The sequence below is a fragment of the Phocoena phocoena genome, chromosome 3, assembly GCF_963924675.1.
Source record: "Phocoena phocoena chromosome 3, mPhoPho1.1, whole genome shotgun sequence".
Lineage (NCBI taxonomy): Eukaryota > Metazoa > Chordata > Mammalia > Artiodactyla > Phocoenidae > Phocoena > Phocoena phocoena.
The window spans coordinates 49,722,602-49,738,429 of NC_089221.1; the positions used below are offsets into that span (position 1 = coordinate 49,722,602).

At 36.2% G+C, this 15,828-nt stretch overlaps 1 protein-coding gene across 1 annotated transcript in view; it reads left to right on the plus strand.

Moving 5' to 3' along the window:
• Positions 1-15,083, plus strand: part of IPO11 (importin 11) — a 179,041-nt gene extending 163,958 nt beyond the window's left edge. Inside the window, exon 29 of the mRNA XM_065873437.1 lies at positions 13,691-15,083. Within this exon, the coding sequence (XP_065729509.1) occupies positions 13,691-13,855 (165 nt within the window). The 3' untranslated portion in view covers positions 13,856-15,083. The remainder of the gene's footprint in view (positions 1-13,690) is intronic.
• Positions 15,084-15,828: the final 745 nt, after the last annotated feature.

The window sequence follows — 15,828 nt, forward strand, 5'->3', positions numbered from 1 at the left end:
CCCTAGTCAAAATGGCTTTATGTCATTGTGTGAATTAAGTAGGTTTACATTTACTTTTCCATACAAACAGTAGATCCTTGTTTAATAGTCGTTCTCAACTTGAGTGTAATTTTGCCCCCCCACCCACCCAGGGGACTTACAGCATTGTCTGAAAGACATTTTTTATTGTCACAAGGCCAGAGAAGTGCTACTGGCATTTAGTGGGTAGGAGCCAAGGATGCTGCTAAACATCCTGCAATACTCAGGACAAGTAATTTTTTGTTTTATTTCACTGAACTGTGGGTAGTGGCAGGAATGTCACTCAGACATTTATTTAGCTGCCTACTGTGTGTCAAAAAAAAGGTGGGTTGTAGAGGGCCTGGTATACATATGATAAGTGTGGTAGGCAGAATAATCTCTCATCTTCAGGCATATCCGTGTCCTAGTTAGTCCCTGGAGCCTGTGAATATGTTGTATCATCTGTGACTATGTTTTGTTACACAGCAAAGTGGAATTAAGGTTGATAATCAGCTGATCATAAGGGAGATTAGCCAGGTGGGCCAAATGTAATCACAAGAGTCCTTAAAAGTGAAGAGGGAGGGCTTCCCTGGTGGCACAGTGGTTGAGAGTCCGCCTGCTGATGCAGGGGACGCGGGTTCATGCCACGGAGCGGCTGGGCCTGTGAGCCATGGCCGCTGAGCCTGCGCGTCCGGAGCCTGTGCTCCATAACGGGAGAGGCCACAACAGTGAGAGGCCCTCGTTCCGCAAAAAAAAAAAAAAAAAAGTGAAGAGTGAGGCAGAAGGGAGAGGGTCAGAATGAAGCAGTGTCAGAAAGACTCAACCTGCTATTGCTTTGAAGATGGAGGAAGAAGCCTTCTAGATCTGGAAGAGCCAAGAAAACAGATTCTCCCCTGGAGCCTTCAGAAACAGAGGCAGCCCTGCTGACACACCTTGATTTTAGCCCGGAGAGACTGTTCTGGCCTTCTAATATACAGAACCAGAAGGTAATAAATTTGTGGTTGATACAGCAGCCATAGAAAGCTAGGAATTTGGATTTTATTTGGTAGGGATAGGGAGCCGTTAAAGAGTTGTCATCAAAGGAGTGACCTGGTCAGATTGTGTTGTAGAAGATTGTTGTACAACCATATTCTACCACGAATTTGCTTATTCATCTGTTATGACTGCATAAATGACAGTGGACCATGAAACTTCAGATACCATTTAAATTTTGTGAATTAGGGTATAAACCCTGAATTCCAGAAATATGTCCACATTTTCATTGTTACATTTCACATTTCATGGGTAGAAGGCCTTGCTTATTAATAACTTTTTCTTCTCTTTCCTTTGAACTAAAGTTATCTGTATAGATATTTGTCTCATAATTCCTTAGCATACTTTACATATGAGTTTTATAGATGTTCACTTTTTTTCTTTAAGAAAATGGCCATTATGTAATGTGACTGATTGTCAAACTATAGGCTCTCTTCTTTGTTTCCTTTGTTCATTTCCATAAGCTCCAGAACTATTAACCGTACAGCCTCTCCATTAGCTCTTACCTTTTATCATTCCTGACAGGCTGCCACCTGTGGGGCCCACTGCACCAAAAATCCACAGATTTTCTTTTAACTGAACAGCTATAAGTGCATGCTATAAATGGTTTTGTCTTTTATAAACAAAATTGTGTTCCACTCAAAAAAACTATAATGCATCCTGTCAAGAGCTTCTCTAAATAAAAGGGGATCTTTTCACTTTGTCATTTTGTTGTTGTTGTTGTAAAACTCAATTATTCGGGGAAAAAAAATCACTTATTGGCTATTTTACAGAATACCTATATGTTCTAACTAAGTTGGTTATCAAGCCAGTGTTTCTCATGCAGATCCTATTCTCCTTTATTTTCATTGTAGACCAGATGTATTGGGTTGGCCAAAAAGTTAATTTGGAAAAACCCGAACGAACTTTTTGGCCAACCCAATATATGTATTTTAAAAGAAATTTACCCTCTGATGGCTTTTTAAAAATTTTCTCAGTAAATGAAAAAATAGAGCAGAAAACTTTTGGTAAGAAAAGGTTTGAGATTGTGCTTAGCCATACAGTTGGGGAGAGGCTTGCAAGGTTATGCTTGCTAAGAGAACTTGACAGTGTTTTCCTACTCCATTCATTTCCTACGCCATTCATGTAACTACAGATTAACTGCTTCCACCCAGTGAATACTGATGCCATTGGATGTAACACATAACCAGCTAGGTTTCTTCTGACCTGGATACCTGAGAGAAATATCTTCTCTTTGCTGTCTGCCGGCACCCTCTTCACCTCCCCCATCTTCTCTCTTTATCTCCTCCCTTCATCACGCATACACACAGTGCTGCCTCATTCCAAAGGACATTTTATGCAGCAGCTTTTTACCATTTAATATAAAAATTTATCACACCACTAATTTTTCTGTTATCTTAATTCCACCCTATCCCCCAAACACGTTTTACATACAGGGTGTGGATGTAGAATGGTACAAGATGGATTCTCAGTAACTTTTCATTGAATTAGATGCTAGTGGTAGCAAATTTCTTAAACGTATATAAATCAGCAGTTAACATGAACTGGAGATTTGGGTGACCTTTTTTTAGGAAAGATCTGGCCTGTGGTAACTAGGTGTTGATGAATGGCTTCTAAAACTCTACTAGTTTCATTTCATTATGAATTTATTCCTTGAATAAAGAACAAGCGTAATTCTCAGAGACTGGTACAGGATCATTTATGGTCTTAAATCGGATGGGTATTGTAGATATTCTGATTGTGATTACTCTGTTTTTATGTAAACAAAGTAAATGTTGATAGGCTTGGTTCTCTGAGGCTTAAATAAACTCCAACATTAAAAGGTAATAGTGGGACAGACATTTTGAAATGCTTGAATTGTGTTGTTTTCTAAAGACATCATAGTGTTACATCTTTGTTAATCATAGTGTTGCTGTTTTTTGAGTTTTCCACTTGACTTCCACAGATAATTCAGTTCTGGAGGCACTGCTTTGCAGTTATTCCTTTGTTTTGTGCCAAGCATGCCTACTACAATAAACACACAATGTAATTTAAATCATGTATGAGATCATTTCAGGTACTCCAGCAAATGTAGGTTAAACAGCCATAGAACAGTTTTTCCCTTCACAGAAACAGTGAATTAATGCAGGTCTTAAAATACTGCAAATTCTCTAACAATTTTGCTATATCAGCAGATGGTCAGAATGGGAAGTTTTCATTCCTGTCATATTCTTTCATTTTTATAAATTATTGATGGTTTACAATTTGATAAATGATAATCCCAGTTTTTGAAGTAGATTGAGGGTGCTGACTGGCTCCTTATTAAACGTTCTTGGCTTTAAAAGTTCTCTTTTGGAATTTCCTGTATATAGCACTTACACTTCGATCCTTCACCTGATAGCTTGACCTTGTAGAGCATCTTATCAGGAAAGTAGAGATTCTCGTAATATTTGCTCAGTGATCTCACTCCTTGGAACCATAGAAGCAGTTGGAGCAATAAGCAGAGAGAAGGGAGCTGGTGTTGCCTATAGATGGCTCACTCTGATGTTCTCAGTCCCTTTAATAAGGTTATACACAGAAATAAATGATATTCAGAAAACTGAGCATATCCAAAGATAGCATTTAGATTGCAAATAGAAAATCTCATCTGAGTTTTCTTCACTGTTTCTGTTTATAAATCTTTTCCATTCTCTGTATCACCTGGAAACTACATATAATTGGATCAATGTATTATGGCACATATTTGGTTTTATAGTATATTATGGCACAGATTGGGCAAACATGAATATTAATAATATCTTTGAGTAGGAAATAGAATCAGAGGCATTGCTAAGTGGTAACATATTTAGACATCTAGCAGGCCGTTCTAATTTAATAACATTGATGTTATTAAATTCAGTATTCTGTTACACTTTGTTATATAGTCATTTGTTATATAGTCATTTTACTCTGATGTTAAGATGACTGGAAGGAGGGCATCTTCCTCTTATTAATTTAGTTATGTATTAGAATTGATTTTTTTTAATGTAAAGAGATAACTCTGTTGCTGGAAATTGAATGGAGATAGTCCTTAATTTACACCGTAAAATTGCTTTATTTACTGCTAAAATTGGTTTATAGTAGAAATGCTTTCATAAAACATGAAAATGGTCATTTGAAAAGGCAGCATATTTTTACAGGGTTCTAAAAATACACCTATTATCGTAACATTTTTTTTTTTGCGGTACGCGGGCCTCTCACTGTTGTGGCCTCTCCCGTTGCGGAGCACAGGCTCTGGACGCGCAGGCTCAGCGGCCATGGCTCACGGGCCCAGCTGCTCTGCGGCATGTGGGAATCTTCCCAGACCGGGGCACGAACCCGTGTCCCCTGCATCTGCAGGCGAACTCTCAACCACTGCGCCACCAGGGAAGCCCTATTGTAACATTTTTATTGGTGCAAAATTTATCTTTCTACACATTTCCATTTTGCGATATCATGTCATCCCCATGGCCTTCTGAGTAAACTGATGCTAAGGATAGCCTATAGTAGTCTTGTGATCCTATGTAAAGTTGAGCCTAAGAGGATCTCCTAGTGGTTGTGTAGTGACAAATCTGAATAAATATAATCAGTAAAGTTAATTTAGTAGCTGTAAATAAAAACTTTACCCTATAAATAGAACATACATTTTTTTAAATGTTCATAAAACATTTTAAAAAAGAGCATAGTTGAGGCTTACAAAAATACCTCCAGTTTTTCAGAGTAGAAATAGTATAGGTCATATTCTCTGACTGCAATGCAGTGAAACCCAAAATTAAGCAATTGTTGAGAAAAATATTGGTCACATAAAGTTTTTAAAATGATATCTTAAAGAGGAAGCTTGCAATTTTTAATTAGGTGACATATTCCACTGAGATTATTACACATAAAAACATGTGGGTACAACTAAATTATACATAGCCTTAAGTAATGTTATTATCAAACAAGAAAGAATGAAAATAAATCAACCCAAAACTCATTTCAAGTTGTGAGTAAAAAGCAAAAGTCAACCTTAGGAAACCTAGAACCCAATATGGGGATTCTTCCAGATGCTAAGTATGTGTGTTCCAATTATACATTCTGGAACTGGGAAATAGCCACAAGATGGGCAACCCACTGGTCCCACTGTGAGATGGACCTGAGCTTAAAAAAAAACTCCGTTGCCCACCTGACCTCCATGAGCTGCTACTCTGGTGAGCCACAATCAAGGGGTGGGGGAGTGAATATAAATATCAATATTAGAGATAAGGACACATATAACTTCAGGAGTTATACTTGCCTCTCTTGGCTAATCAATGGAAAATCTTGTGAGAATGGACAATTTTTAAATAAAATATAAATTACAAAAAAAGTACAAAAAACTTAGGACCAGGGAGAAATAGATGTATAATAGCCATGGAAGAAATGTTTTAAATTGCCTCCCCACTCCTCAAAAAAAAGAACAATAAAACACTCTCCCCCAGTACTCAGTAACGTTTATATGCTCATTTTACAAGTGGTTTTATTGGAATGTACTATCAATTAAAATAAACAGTTTAATACGTTTAACTTTTCCAATGACATCCTTTTGGCAGTAGCTTTCCTGCTCTCTCTCTCCCTCCCCCATTTTTTCTCCTTCTTTCTCCCTTTTTCCCTTCATTCTTTTCTTTCTTTCTTCCTTTTGTAGTATCAAAATTCAAGGAACAGGTAATGCTGTGCTAGTTGAACTATTGTAAAACCTAGAAAGCTGTGGGAATTGTCAGGAAAAGAATGAAACATAAAAAAGAAAAACAGTAAATTTTTATATTTATAAAAATAGATGCAAAAATATAAATTACCCTTAGCAAATTGAATCTAGCATTAAATTCACCATTTATCCCTGGCAAAACTTCTATTGAAATAGGAATAGAATAATAATATGCTTTTAACATGTTAAAAAAATAACTTTTTAAAACTAAACACAAACATACCACTGGATAATGAATTCTAGCGTCAAAAACCAAACGTCAAAGGGCATTAAACTTTGGGATGGTGGAGGAATCAGACAATGATAAAAAAAAGAAAGACACTGACATTGCCTAGTATGCATACGAGTAAAGCAAAAGGAATTTAAAAATGCCTCACTGAAACTAAAGGAGAAAGGAAGCCCTGAAGAGTTTCTAGAAATAGATGGTGGTAAATGGGAATTAAGTTTCATATGTTTTATTTAGTCTATTACCTGTATTCTTTTATTTTACTAAATGTAAAAATATAGAGTTTTTTTTAGGTTCACTTGAGACCTTAGTCCTCAAAGCTGGTTTTTCCTAATTTTTCTGTAACACTTAGATGTGCATCAGAGTTACCTGGAGAGCTTTTAAAAATCCTGGTGCCTGAAGCCAGTTAAATCGGAATTTGTAGAAGTAAGACTTAGATGTCATCATTTTTAAAAGTTTCACAAACGATTCCCAGTGTGCTGCCAAGGGTGAGAACCACTGTTCTTTAAGGATTTTTGGTTAAATTGCTGAAGGCTCCCTTGCCTCCTTAAGATTCCTTATTGTGAGTTTTAAATGAAATACTATAGGTGAAGGATCTAGCCTGTGCCTAGCACATGCCTTGCTTGTGTTTGGAGTTTAGTAAATATAAACATATTTTGATTTCTATTTCATTGCTCTCATGAACATTCCATACTGAGACAAATGTGAAGAAATAAGCAGATGTTCTGTTCCTCAGAGCTGGACTTGAAATAAATACTTGGGCTCATTGTTTACATTTTGCATTTCTCTTAAGCTTACTTTGCAAAGAGTTGATGCACCCTCCTATGAAAGGTATAACTAGAAAAAAATTGAAACTAGAGTAAAAATACCCAAGTAGTAATGGTTTAGGACTGGTGGAGAGAATAATAATTGTATCAGAAAACGTAGGTTACAAGCTAATAACTAAGTTGAAATTTAAGTTTTTGTCATTGAGATAGGCGTGTGCTGTCATTTTTATTTCATTAAGTCTGGGTCCCAGTCTTTCTAGACATAGCAGTGTAAATAGTTCCTTTACTTACAAGCTCATCAGATAGAAATTGTAGTTTAAATTCCTCAGGGAGCAGCCACAACAGTGATTAAAATAAAAATACATTTAAAAATAAAGTAAAAATCCCAGGTGGCTCCCTTGGAATTTGGGTTTCACACTTGGTGTAGTTAGTGACTAAATTTGCATTGCCAAGCCCTATTAATTAGGTGGGTTCTGGTTGGCATCTGCAGGCCTCAAACTCCTTGTTAAGCCACCAAATTAGAAGAGTTTATATCCTAAGAGATTCTAGAAATTTAGACGTTTTAGATATATTTTAGAAATTGAGTTACCTATGGTGAAACAATCAGAGGTCAAAAAAGAAGATAATTTTAAACAAAAGATATTTTCATCAAACTACGGAATTTTTGAAGACCACATGGTTATACATTGTTATAAGCAAATTTTTCTTTAATATTTTTGGCCTGTTGCATAGCTAGTGTGTTTATACATAATCTACCAGGTTTCATAGCAAGTATATTATTTTTAAAAAGATCTTTTGTATTTTTCTAAGGCAGGAAACTTTTTAGCAAAATATCATATGAAAAAATGTTACAGTAAATAATTTCTGAAAATTATCGTAGGTTATATGGAGACTTGAAAAGAGAGCAGTTACACAATATGCCACATAACCTAAGAAAAATAAAAGATTCAGCTTTACTGAGTATCTTCTGGGTGAAATTGAAGATTAATGTAGTGAATTATATTTTAGTTTTAAGGAATAAAAATCTCAAAGAACAAGAAATGTACATCTTCGTAAGTAGCACCACAGGAGCTAAAAATCTTATACCAGCTTTAAAGATTAAACACCTATGGGTCAATTGTTGTAGGTCAGAAGGCTATATAGTTACCAACAGGAGGACCTCATACACAGTTCAACCATTCTGAACTGTACAGAACCATACAGAACCGTTCTGTCTTCAAGTAATAATTTCAGAACCAGGGAATACCGGACTTGCTTATTAAAATCCAATGTATGTACTTTTGAAGTAAGTTAGGTTATTTAGCACTTCATTTATTAAGCATAACCCTGGAGTCAGGAATTCTAGCTAGTTATCTTCTGCTAATAACTGAAACCTGTTATAAGGTTCCTAATGTTATCATAATCATTTTAAAGGAAATATTTCTTAAATAATCATGTGCTTTCTTGAAGGGCAAGAATGGGAGTTAGGCATATGGAAGAAAGAGAACAAACCAAGAACTTGGAAATCTGTATTCTAATGGCATCTACTGATGCCGTTAACATGAGAAAAATCAGCTTTGGATGTCATTCAAAGCTTAGGGTTGTCAGTTTTCTCATTTTGAAAATGAGCTTGCAAGTCTTGCTGCTTAAACATTCTGTATATATAATGAACATTTGTGTCAGCTAATTGAGATGTCTAGGGCAGCTTGTCCCCCAACCAAATGGCCACAGAGGTATGTACTTTTTTAGTCTGAATCCTTTTTTTAAAATAGCTTTTTAAAGTTTTGTTTGACATAGTTTCCCTTGTTTGTTTTTGCTTTTGTTGCATGTGTATTTTGGTTATGATATCATATCCATGAAATCATTGCCAAGGCCACTGTCATGAATCCTTTCCCCTATGTTTTCTTCTAGAGTTTTATAGTTTGAGGTCTTATGTTTAAGACTTTAATTAATTTTGAGTAGATTTTTATGTGTGGTGTAAGATGAGGGTTTCATTCTTTTGCATATGGATATACAGTTTTCCAACACAATTTATTGAAGAGAGTATCCTTTTCCCACTGTGCATTCTTGGCACCATTATTGAAGATCTATAGGTAACTCTACATGTGTGCATTTATTTCTGATCTCTCTATTCATTTCCATTGCTCTGCATGTTCAACATAGTACTGGAAACCCTAGCCACAACAGTTAGGCAAGAAAAAGAAATTAAAGGCATACAAATTGAAATAGTAGAAGTAAAATTGTCTGCTCTTGCAGATGACATGATCTTATATATAGAAAACCCTGACGACACCATTAAAAAAACTGCTGGAGGGCTTCCCTGGTGGCGCAGTGGTTGAGAGTCCGCCTGCCGATGCAGGGGATGCGGGTTCATGCCCTGGTCCGGGAGGATCCCATATTCCGCGGAGCGGCTAGGCCCGTGAGCCATGGCCGCTGAGCCTGCGTGTCTGGAGCCTGTGCTCCGCAATGAGAGAGGCCACAACAGTGAGAGCCCCGCATACTGCAAAAAAAAAAAAAAAACCTGCTGGAACTAATAAATGAATCCAGCAAAGTTGCAGGTTACAACATCAATGTACAAAAATCAGGTGTGTTTTCTATATGCTAATAATTAGCTGAAAAGGAAATTAAGAAAACCCATTTACAATAGCATCAAAAAGAATAAAATATTTAGGCATAAACTTAACTTAGGAAATGAAAGACTTGTAGACTGAAAACTTACAAAACATTCATGAAAGAAATTAAAGACACAAACAAATAGATATCCATGTTCATGGATTAGAAGGCTTAATATTGTTAAGATGTCCATACTACCCAAAGCAGTTTACCAATTCAGTGCAATTCCTATCAGAATCCCAATGGCATTTCTTATAGAAATGAAAAACACAATTCTAAAATTCATATGGAACCATAAAAGATCTTGAATAGCCAGCCAAAACAGTCTTGAAAAAGAACAAAGCTGGTGGCATCACACTTTCTGACTTCAAAATATATTACAAAGCCATAGTAATTAAAACAGTATGGTACTGGCATAAAGATAGATAACCTTGTTATTTTGGAATAGTTTTAGGTTTACAGAAAAGTAGCAAAGGTAGTACAGAGGGTTCTCATGCACCCTTCACCCAGTTTTCCCTAATATCAACATCTTTCATTAGTATTGTACATTTATCAAAGCTAAGAAACCAACTTTGGTATATTAGTATTAACTAAACTCCAGACTTTATTTAAATTTCACCAGTTTTCCACTAATCTCTTAGTTGCAGGATTCAATCCAAAATACCACACATTGTATCTAGTCTGGATCTGTTTTTTAATAGTTTCCTGTTTCTTCCCATTATCCCCAATATTTTCATATTGTCAATTGAGCCTCAGTATTGCTGCCTTTGTTTTCCTTGTAGCAGGTATTTATCTCCTCAGATTTGTGCATCTAAGCAAACCTGCAGCTAAACAAATGTAATCACACCTGTTAGAAATGTGTGGGAAAGAAGAATAAATAATTTGATTTTGTAAGATTCTTCTATGAATACTTTGTTTAAATTTGCACATATAGGTGTCAAACTATTTTGGTCATTCACCTTCAAAAGTTAATTCCTTGCCTCCCAGTTTATTCTTGATGGTTGAGGCTGCCAGATTAATGATCTCTCTGGTTTATAAACTGTTGCTGTCCATGTCCTCCAGTGATAACATTTGCGAAACTGTGACTTCACAACCAGAATATTGACGTTAATGAGCCAAGATACAGAACATTTCTATCAGCACAAGACCTCTCAGTTGCCCTTTTATAATTAAATCCACTTCCCTCTTGCCCATGCCCTGTCCTTTTGGTTGGTATTGTGAGTGATTTCTATTGAAACCTGGGCATTTTTGGTATTGTGTTATGAGACTCTGCATCTTATTTAAATCTGTTTTAGCTGGCTTCTTCTGATACTGCTCTGGCAGAAGAAGTGGATGTACTACTTTTGTTACTGCCAGGTAGGGGAAGAGGCTGTGTTCCCCACTAAGCCTCCACTGATACCTTCCTGGGTGAGGAAGGGGAGAGTTCAAGATCCCCAAGGACCTCCACAGACATGGGAGGTGGGTTGAATCCTTCTAATAGCTCAGTGGGACTGAGGCCACAGTTTATTCTGTGGTGTTTGGCTGAAGTAGAGCAATTATTGTCTAAAAGTTTTTTGTCTTGCTTTGTGGTCCCTTTCCTGATCCTTTGGCTAGAGAGTAGGCTATTGGTTTTAGCTTTTTTTGTCTGTGTTCATTGGTGTTTCCAGGTTGCTGGCTTCTTCAGCCCCAAATCTGGAATTTATGAGGCAAGAAGAAAGGGCACTCAACACCATGTTGTTCCTTGGGTGCTGTGCTGCCTTCTCTCCATCTTTCAGAGTCTTCTTATGTTTGTTTATATGTAATGTCCAACATCTTCCTGTTTATAATTTACTTATTATGTTAGAAAACTAATTATTTTCTCAAGAGCATACCACCTAGTAAACATGCTAGGCATTCTGTATTTTTTCACATTAAATCAGATAATTAAGTTCATTATGTTAGGTGGACATTATTTGTATAAAAGTAATAGTTTTGAAAATGTTGTTAGTGACTTCAGGGTCTCTTAATTCTAGTGACTATAGGCATTATTGCATTCAAAGAAATGATACCTGGATTTTTAGTGCATGTGCAATGATAATTCTTCTCTAGGGAATCATGTGGTCAATCTGTTTTATATATTTCTTCAAAAGAGTATTAATAACCATGATTAAGGAATGTCTGCCAGAAGCCAAAACAGACATTTATTTGTGAACGTGTAGTTTCTTTCACTAAAAGTAGTGTGTGTTTTGTTTTGTTTTTAAGATCTTATAAGGTATGTAATTGGAGATTCTGTATGTTTTTTTAAATTCCTTCTTCCCTCCACAACTCTTCTTACAAAACAGAAATACTTTTAATCTTCTAATGACTGATCAATACACTGTAAAAAAAAATATACCAGTGTCGTGTTATGCCACAGCTGGTGGGGTTTAGTATGGGGATACTTTTCCTTTTTTATTAGTCTGTTGGAAATTAAAGCGTGGAGATGTGATAAGTTAACTGTTTACAGTTTCTTAGAGCAAATTGAAACAGCATTTAAACCACACTCTTAAGCTTTGTTTCAGTAGTGGGAGTGACTTGTTGAACATCATCTTCAAGCTCAGCTTCTTTTCACTCATATTGTAGCAGGTGGTTTTAGTGACTGATATTTCAACAAAGTTCACATCCTCTTTAGTAAGAGATCTGTTGCTTACTAATTAAAATGATATTGAACATTATTTCATGTTGCTTAAGGGAGTAGATATTTTTAAATGTTCATCTTCAATATCTGTGCATTTTATAGAATGATATCTTCAGGCTTGTGAATTTAGAGCTTTGTGTCTGCAGTTTTTCTTGCTGTTCTTTCTCCTATCCATCTTCCAGGAGAATGAGTATTGAAATTACCCTTGCCTTGGATTTATCCTGTAACTCTGGAATGTTCACATAAAGGGTTTAATTTCACATTCATGCCTCCTATGTCTCTACCTCTCAGTTACATTTTCTATTTGTGGTCATTATTTTAAAATCTAGGGGATATATGTATATGTATAGCTGATTCACTTTGTTATAAAGCAGAAACTAACACACCATTATAAAGTAATTATACTCCAGTAAAGATGTTAAAAAATAAATAAAATAAAATCTACTTACATTGTTCAAACTGCATATCTGACTCAGCTACTTCATCTACGTAGAATAGAATTGAGTCTCAGTAAAGGAAAGAGAAGGATTTCTCACACAGAAACTCATGCACTTTACTTAAAGCCTTACACATTTTCAGCATTGTTGATAATGAGAGCAGTATATAGCTGAAAGCAAAGTTGTGTTATTTTTCAATTCTTAGATTTTAAGGAATTTAAATACTGATAATACCAGTGGTAACAGTGTCACAAGCTGAAAACTCTTATACCTTTTAAGTTGGTACAAACTGTAGGAAAAACAACCTGATAATATATATCAGGAGTCATAAAATTGTCTATGCACTGTAATCTAGTAATCCTTCTGAAATAGTGGTAGATATCCTCAAGAAATAATTTGAAATGTAGAAGAAAGGCTGTATAGATTGTAACATGGAACAGTGTTTGTGAAAGATTATTCAGCAAAATTATAGTTAAAATTGTATTTAATCTAGACCATGATTACTTCAACATGCCTATAACAAAAAAATTATGACATAAGTTGATTTAGAATTCTTAAACTGTGTTAGAGTAGAATTTTTTGTGTGATAGTATAAGGGCAAAGAACAGAACTAATTGTATATTTATGTGTATGTATGTGCATGCCACAGGCACAGAAAAGGCCAGAATGTTCTCTGTTGTGATTGTTATCTTTAGGAAGTGGATGGATGGGTTATTTTTATTTAATTATATTTCTTTTGTTTTTCAAATATCCCAATGGAAGAGGAGGAGCACGTGTTTGGGTTGTTAAAATCTATTTTTATTTATTATTTTTCTTTCTCTTTTTTAACCAGAAGAATATACATGTATATAAGTAGCATAGCAACCCAGGATAGGGCAGTGTTCCCTCTGTCAGTCCTGAGGGCCTCACTAAGCTGCCACAATAAAGTACCTGATCTTCCTATGAGGAACCCTGGACAGTTGTGTTTAAGTGCTCTTTGGCATGTTATGTTCCTTTTAGGATACTTTCCACCAGGTTTTGATTCTTTACATGGATGAATTGTTGAGAAATTGGGCTAATCAGATGACTATGCTTAGAGGCCCTAGGGAGCTGAGGTTAGACTAATTGAGTGAAATTTTCTTTGACAAACTTTTCCACAATGAGGCTCCTTTAGAATCCCTTGCAAGAAGGGAGGCAGAAGCAATTTTGTTGCTGTGAAAGACATTACAAAGAATTGAGTCACTCACATGTAAGAGGAACTTGTTTTGCCTCTCTGACACAGTGTGGCTCCTCTCTGTCCTGCAGCTGGCCCTGAAGGACCCTGTGCATACCGTGTCACTGCAGCAGTTCATCTACGAGAAGCTCAAGGCCCAGCAGGAGCTGCTGGGAGAGCAAGGCTTCCAGTCCCTCATGGAAACAGTGGACACCGAGATCGTCACCCAGCTACAGGAGTTTTTGCAGGGCTTCTGAGAGCACGTGACATGTGGCTGAGATGACCAGCCTGCCATCTGTGTGTGAGAGCCTGCTGAGACGATGGAGAAATCCCTTGTGTATTGAAAGAAAGATGGGAAGACCACATGTTTGTTTACTACGAAATTCAGCGAATAAATGTAAATCCTGCATACCTAAAATCACAAACCTATTCCTCAAAAGAATTTAATTTTATATTTATGAGGGCCCTGTGTTTACTAAAGATAGATTTGACAACAGTAGCTGCTTAGCTTCCTGTTAAGAGAAGAAACTGTTACCTTTTAATCATATGCTCTTAACACTTGAGAAGAAGGCTAATGTCGGAGATGTTTTTCTGCAACCAAAATTAGTTAAATTTGGCTGCCTTATCTATCCCTTTTTTAAGTTAATGAGACTACAAGTTTGAAAAATGACAAACCTGTTCAGATGATGCAATTACAGAAATTTGTATACCAGGCAAAAGTATATGAATAGTGACAAATATACATTACTGAGATTATCTTGCTTTCATCTGACATAGAAAACATGTTTTATCAGACAAATTCTTTTATTTTCATTCTAGTAATTTGATATGGGAATTAGTAATGGGGTTTTTTTCTTGTGTTATTTTCAGTAATTACATTTAGTCTTTAAATGCACATTGTAAGGCCCACAGATGTGAACCTGTGGTACTGCAGTGCCAGGTGGGAGACCTCTGGTCGTGATTTGATCCTAGTTCCTTTGTTACCCCTGGAGTCCAGGAGCCCTGTGAACACTGACAGAAAACAGCAGCCACAGACCCCCTGTGCTGTGAAATGGCTGTGACAGGCTGTTCAGCACTTACCCATCTCAGATTCCTCTGTGCAGGGGTACATCAGGGCCTCGATGATATGGATACATGTGGAGGTCTCAGCAGTGATCCCCAGGGTACCGACACTGATGTGACAAGTCTTCCTTCCTTATTCCTCCAACATGCAGTACCAAAAATGGGGAAAAAGGAGAAAATAAAGCCTTACTTTGTTTTACTTGCCATTGACTGTAAGGAACCTTTAAAGCATTTTTAAGAAAATACTCAAAAGCAAGGTTGGAAAATGTCTGATCTTTCTATAGAAAGTTGGGTACAGTATATAACTGCAGGAAACCCACTGCCCCTTTGTAAGTTGTGGAACCCAAAGTGTATGGAAATATTTGATGTTTTAAGCAAAAGAAAGAAAATATGGTCCAAATTAAATTTTCCAAAGATACCTCACCTTTGCTTGCCTGATTATTTTTCCTGCCTTACAAAAAATGAGTTCATAAAAATTGCCCAGTGAATTTTAAAGGGAAGTTTTCTTTCATACTCTGGTGTTAACTATGTCCTAGCAGGTGGCAGTGCTTCAAGTAGCAAATCCTAGTTACCCTTTCAGTTTCTCTTTTCATTTAAAGACCAGAAGCTTCTTTAATATGATATTTCTTTTTTTTTTAATTTTTATTTTATATTGGAGTAGAGTTGATTAACAATGTTGTGGTAGCTTCAGGTGTACAGCAAAGTGATTCAGTTATACATATATGTGTATCTATTCTTTTTCATATTCTTTTCCCATTTAGGTTATTACAGAGTATTGAGCAGAGTTCCCTGTGCTATACAGTAAGGTCCTTGTTGGTTATCTGTTTCCAATATAGCAGTGTGTACATGTCAATCCCAAACTCCCAATCTGTCCCTTCCCCTCCACGCTTACCCCGTGGTAACCATAAGTTGGTTCTATAAGTCTGTAAATCTGTTTCTGTTTTGTAAATGAGTTCATTTGTATCATTTTTTTTTAAGATTCCGCATATAAGTAATACCATATTATATTTGTCTTTGTCTGACTTACTTCACTGGAGACTATCACCTGATAGTCTCCACATCCATCCATGTTGCTGCAAGTGGCATTATTTCATTCTATGGCTGAGTAATATTCCATTGTATTTATGTACCACATCTTCTTTATCCATTCATCTGTTGATGGACATTT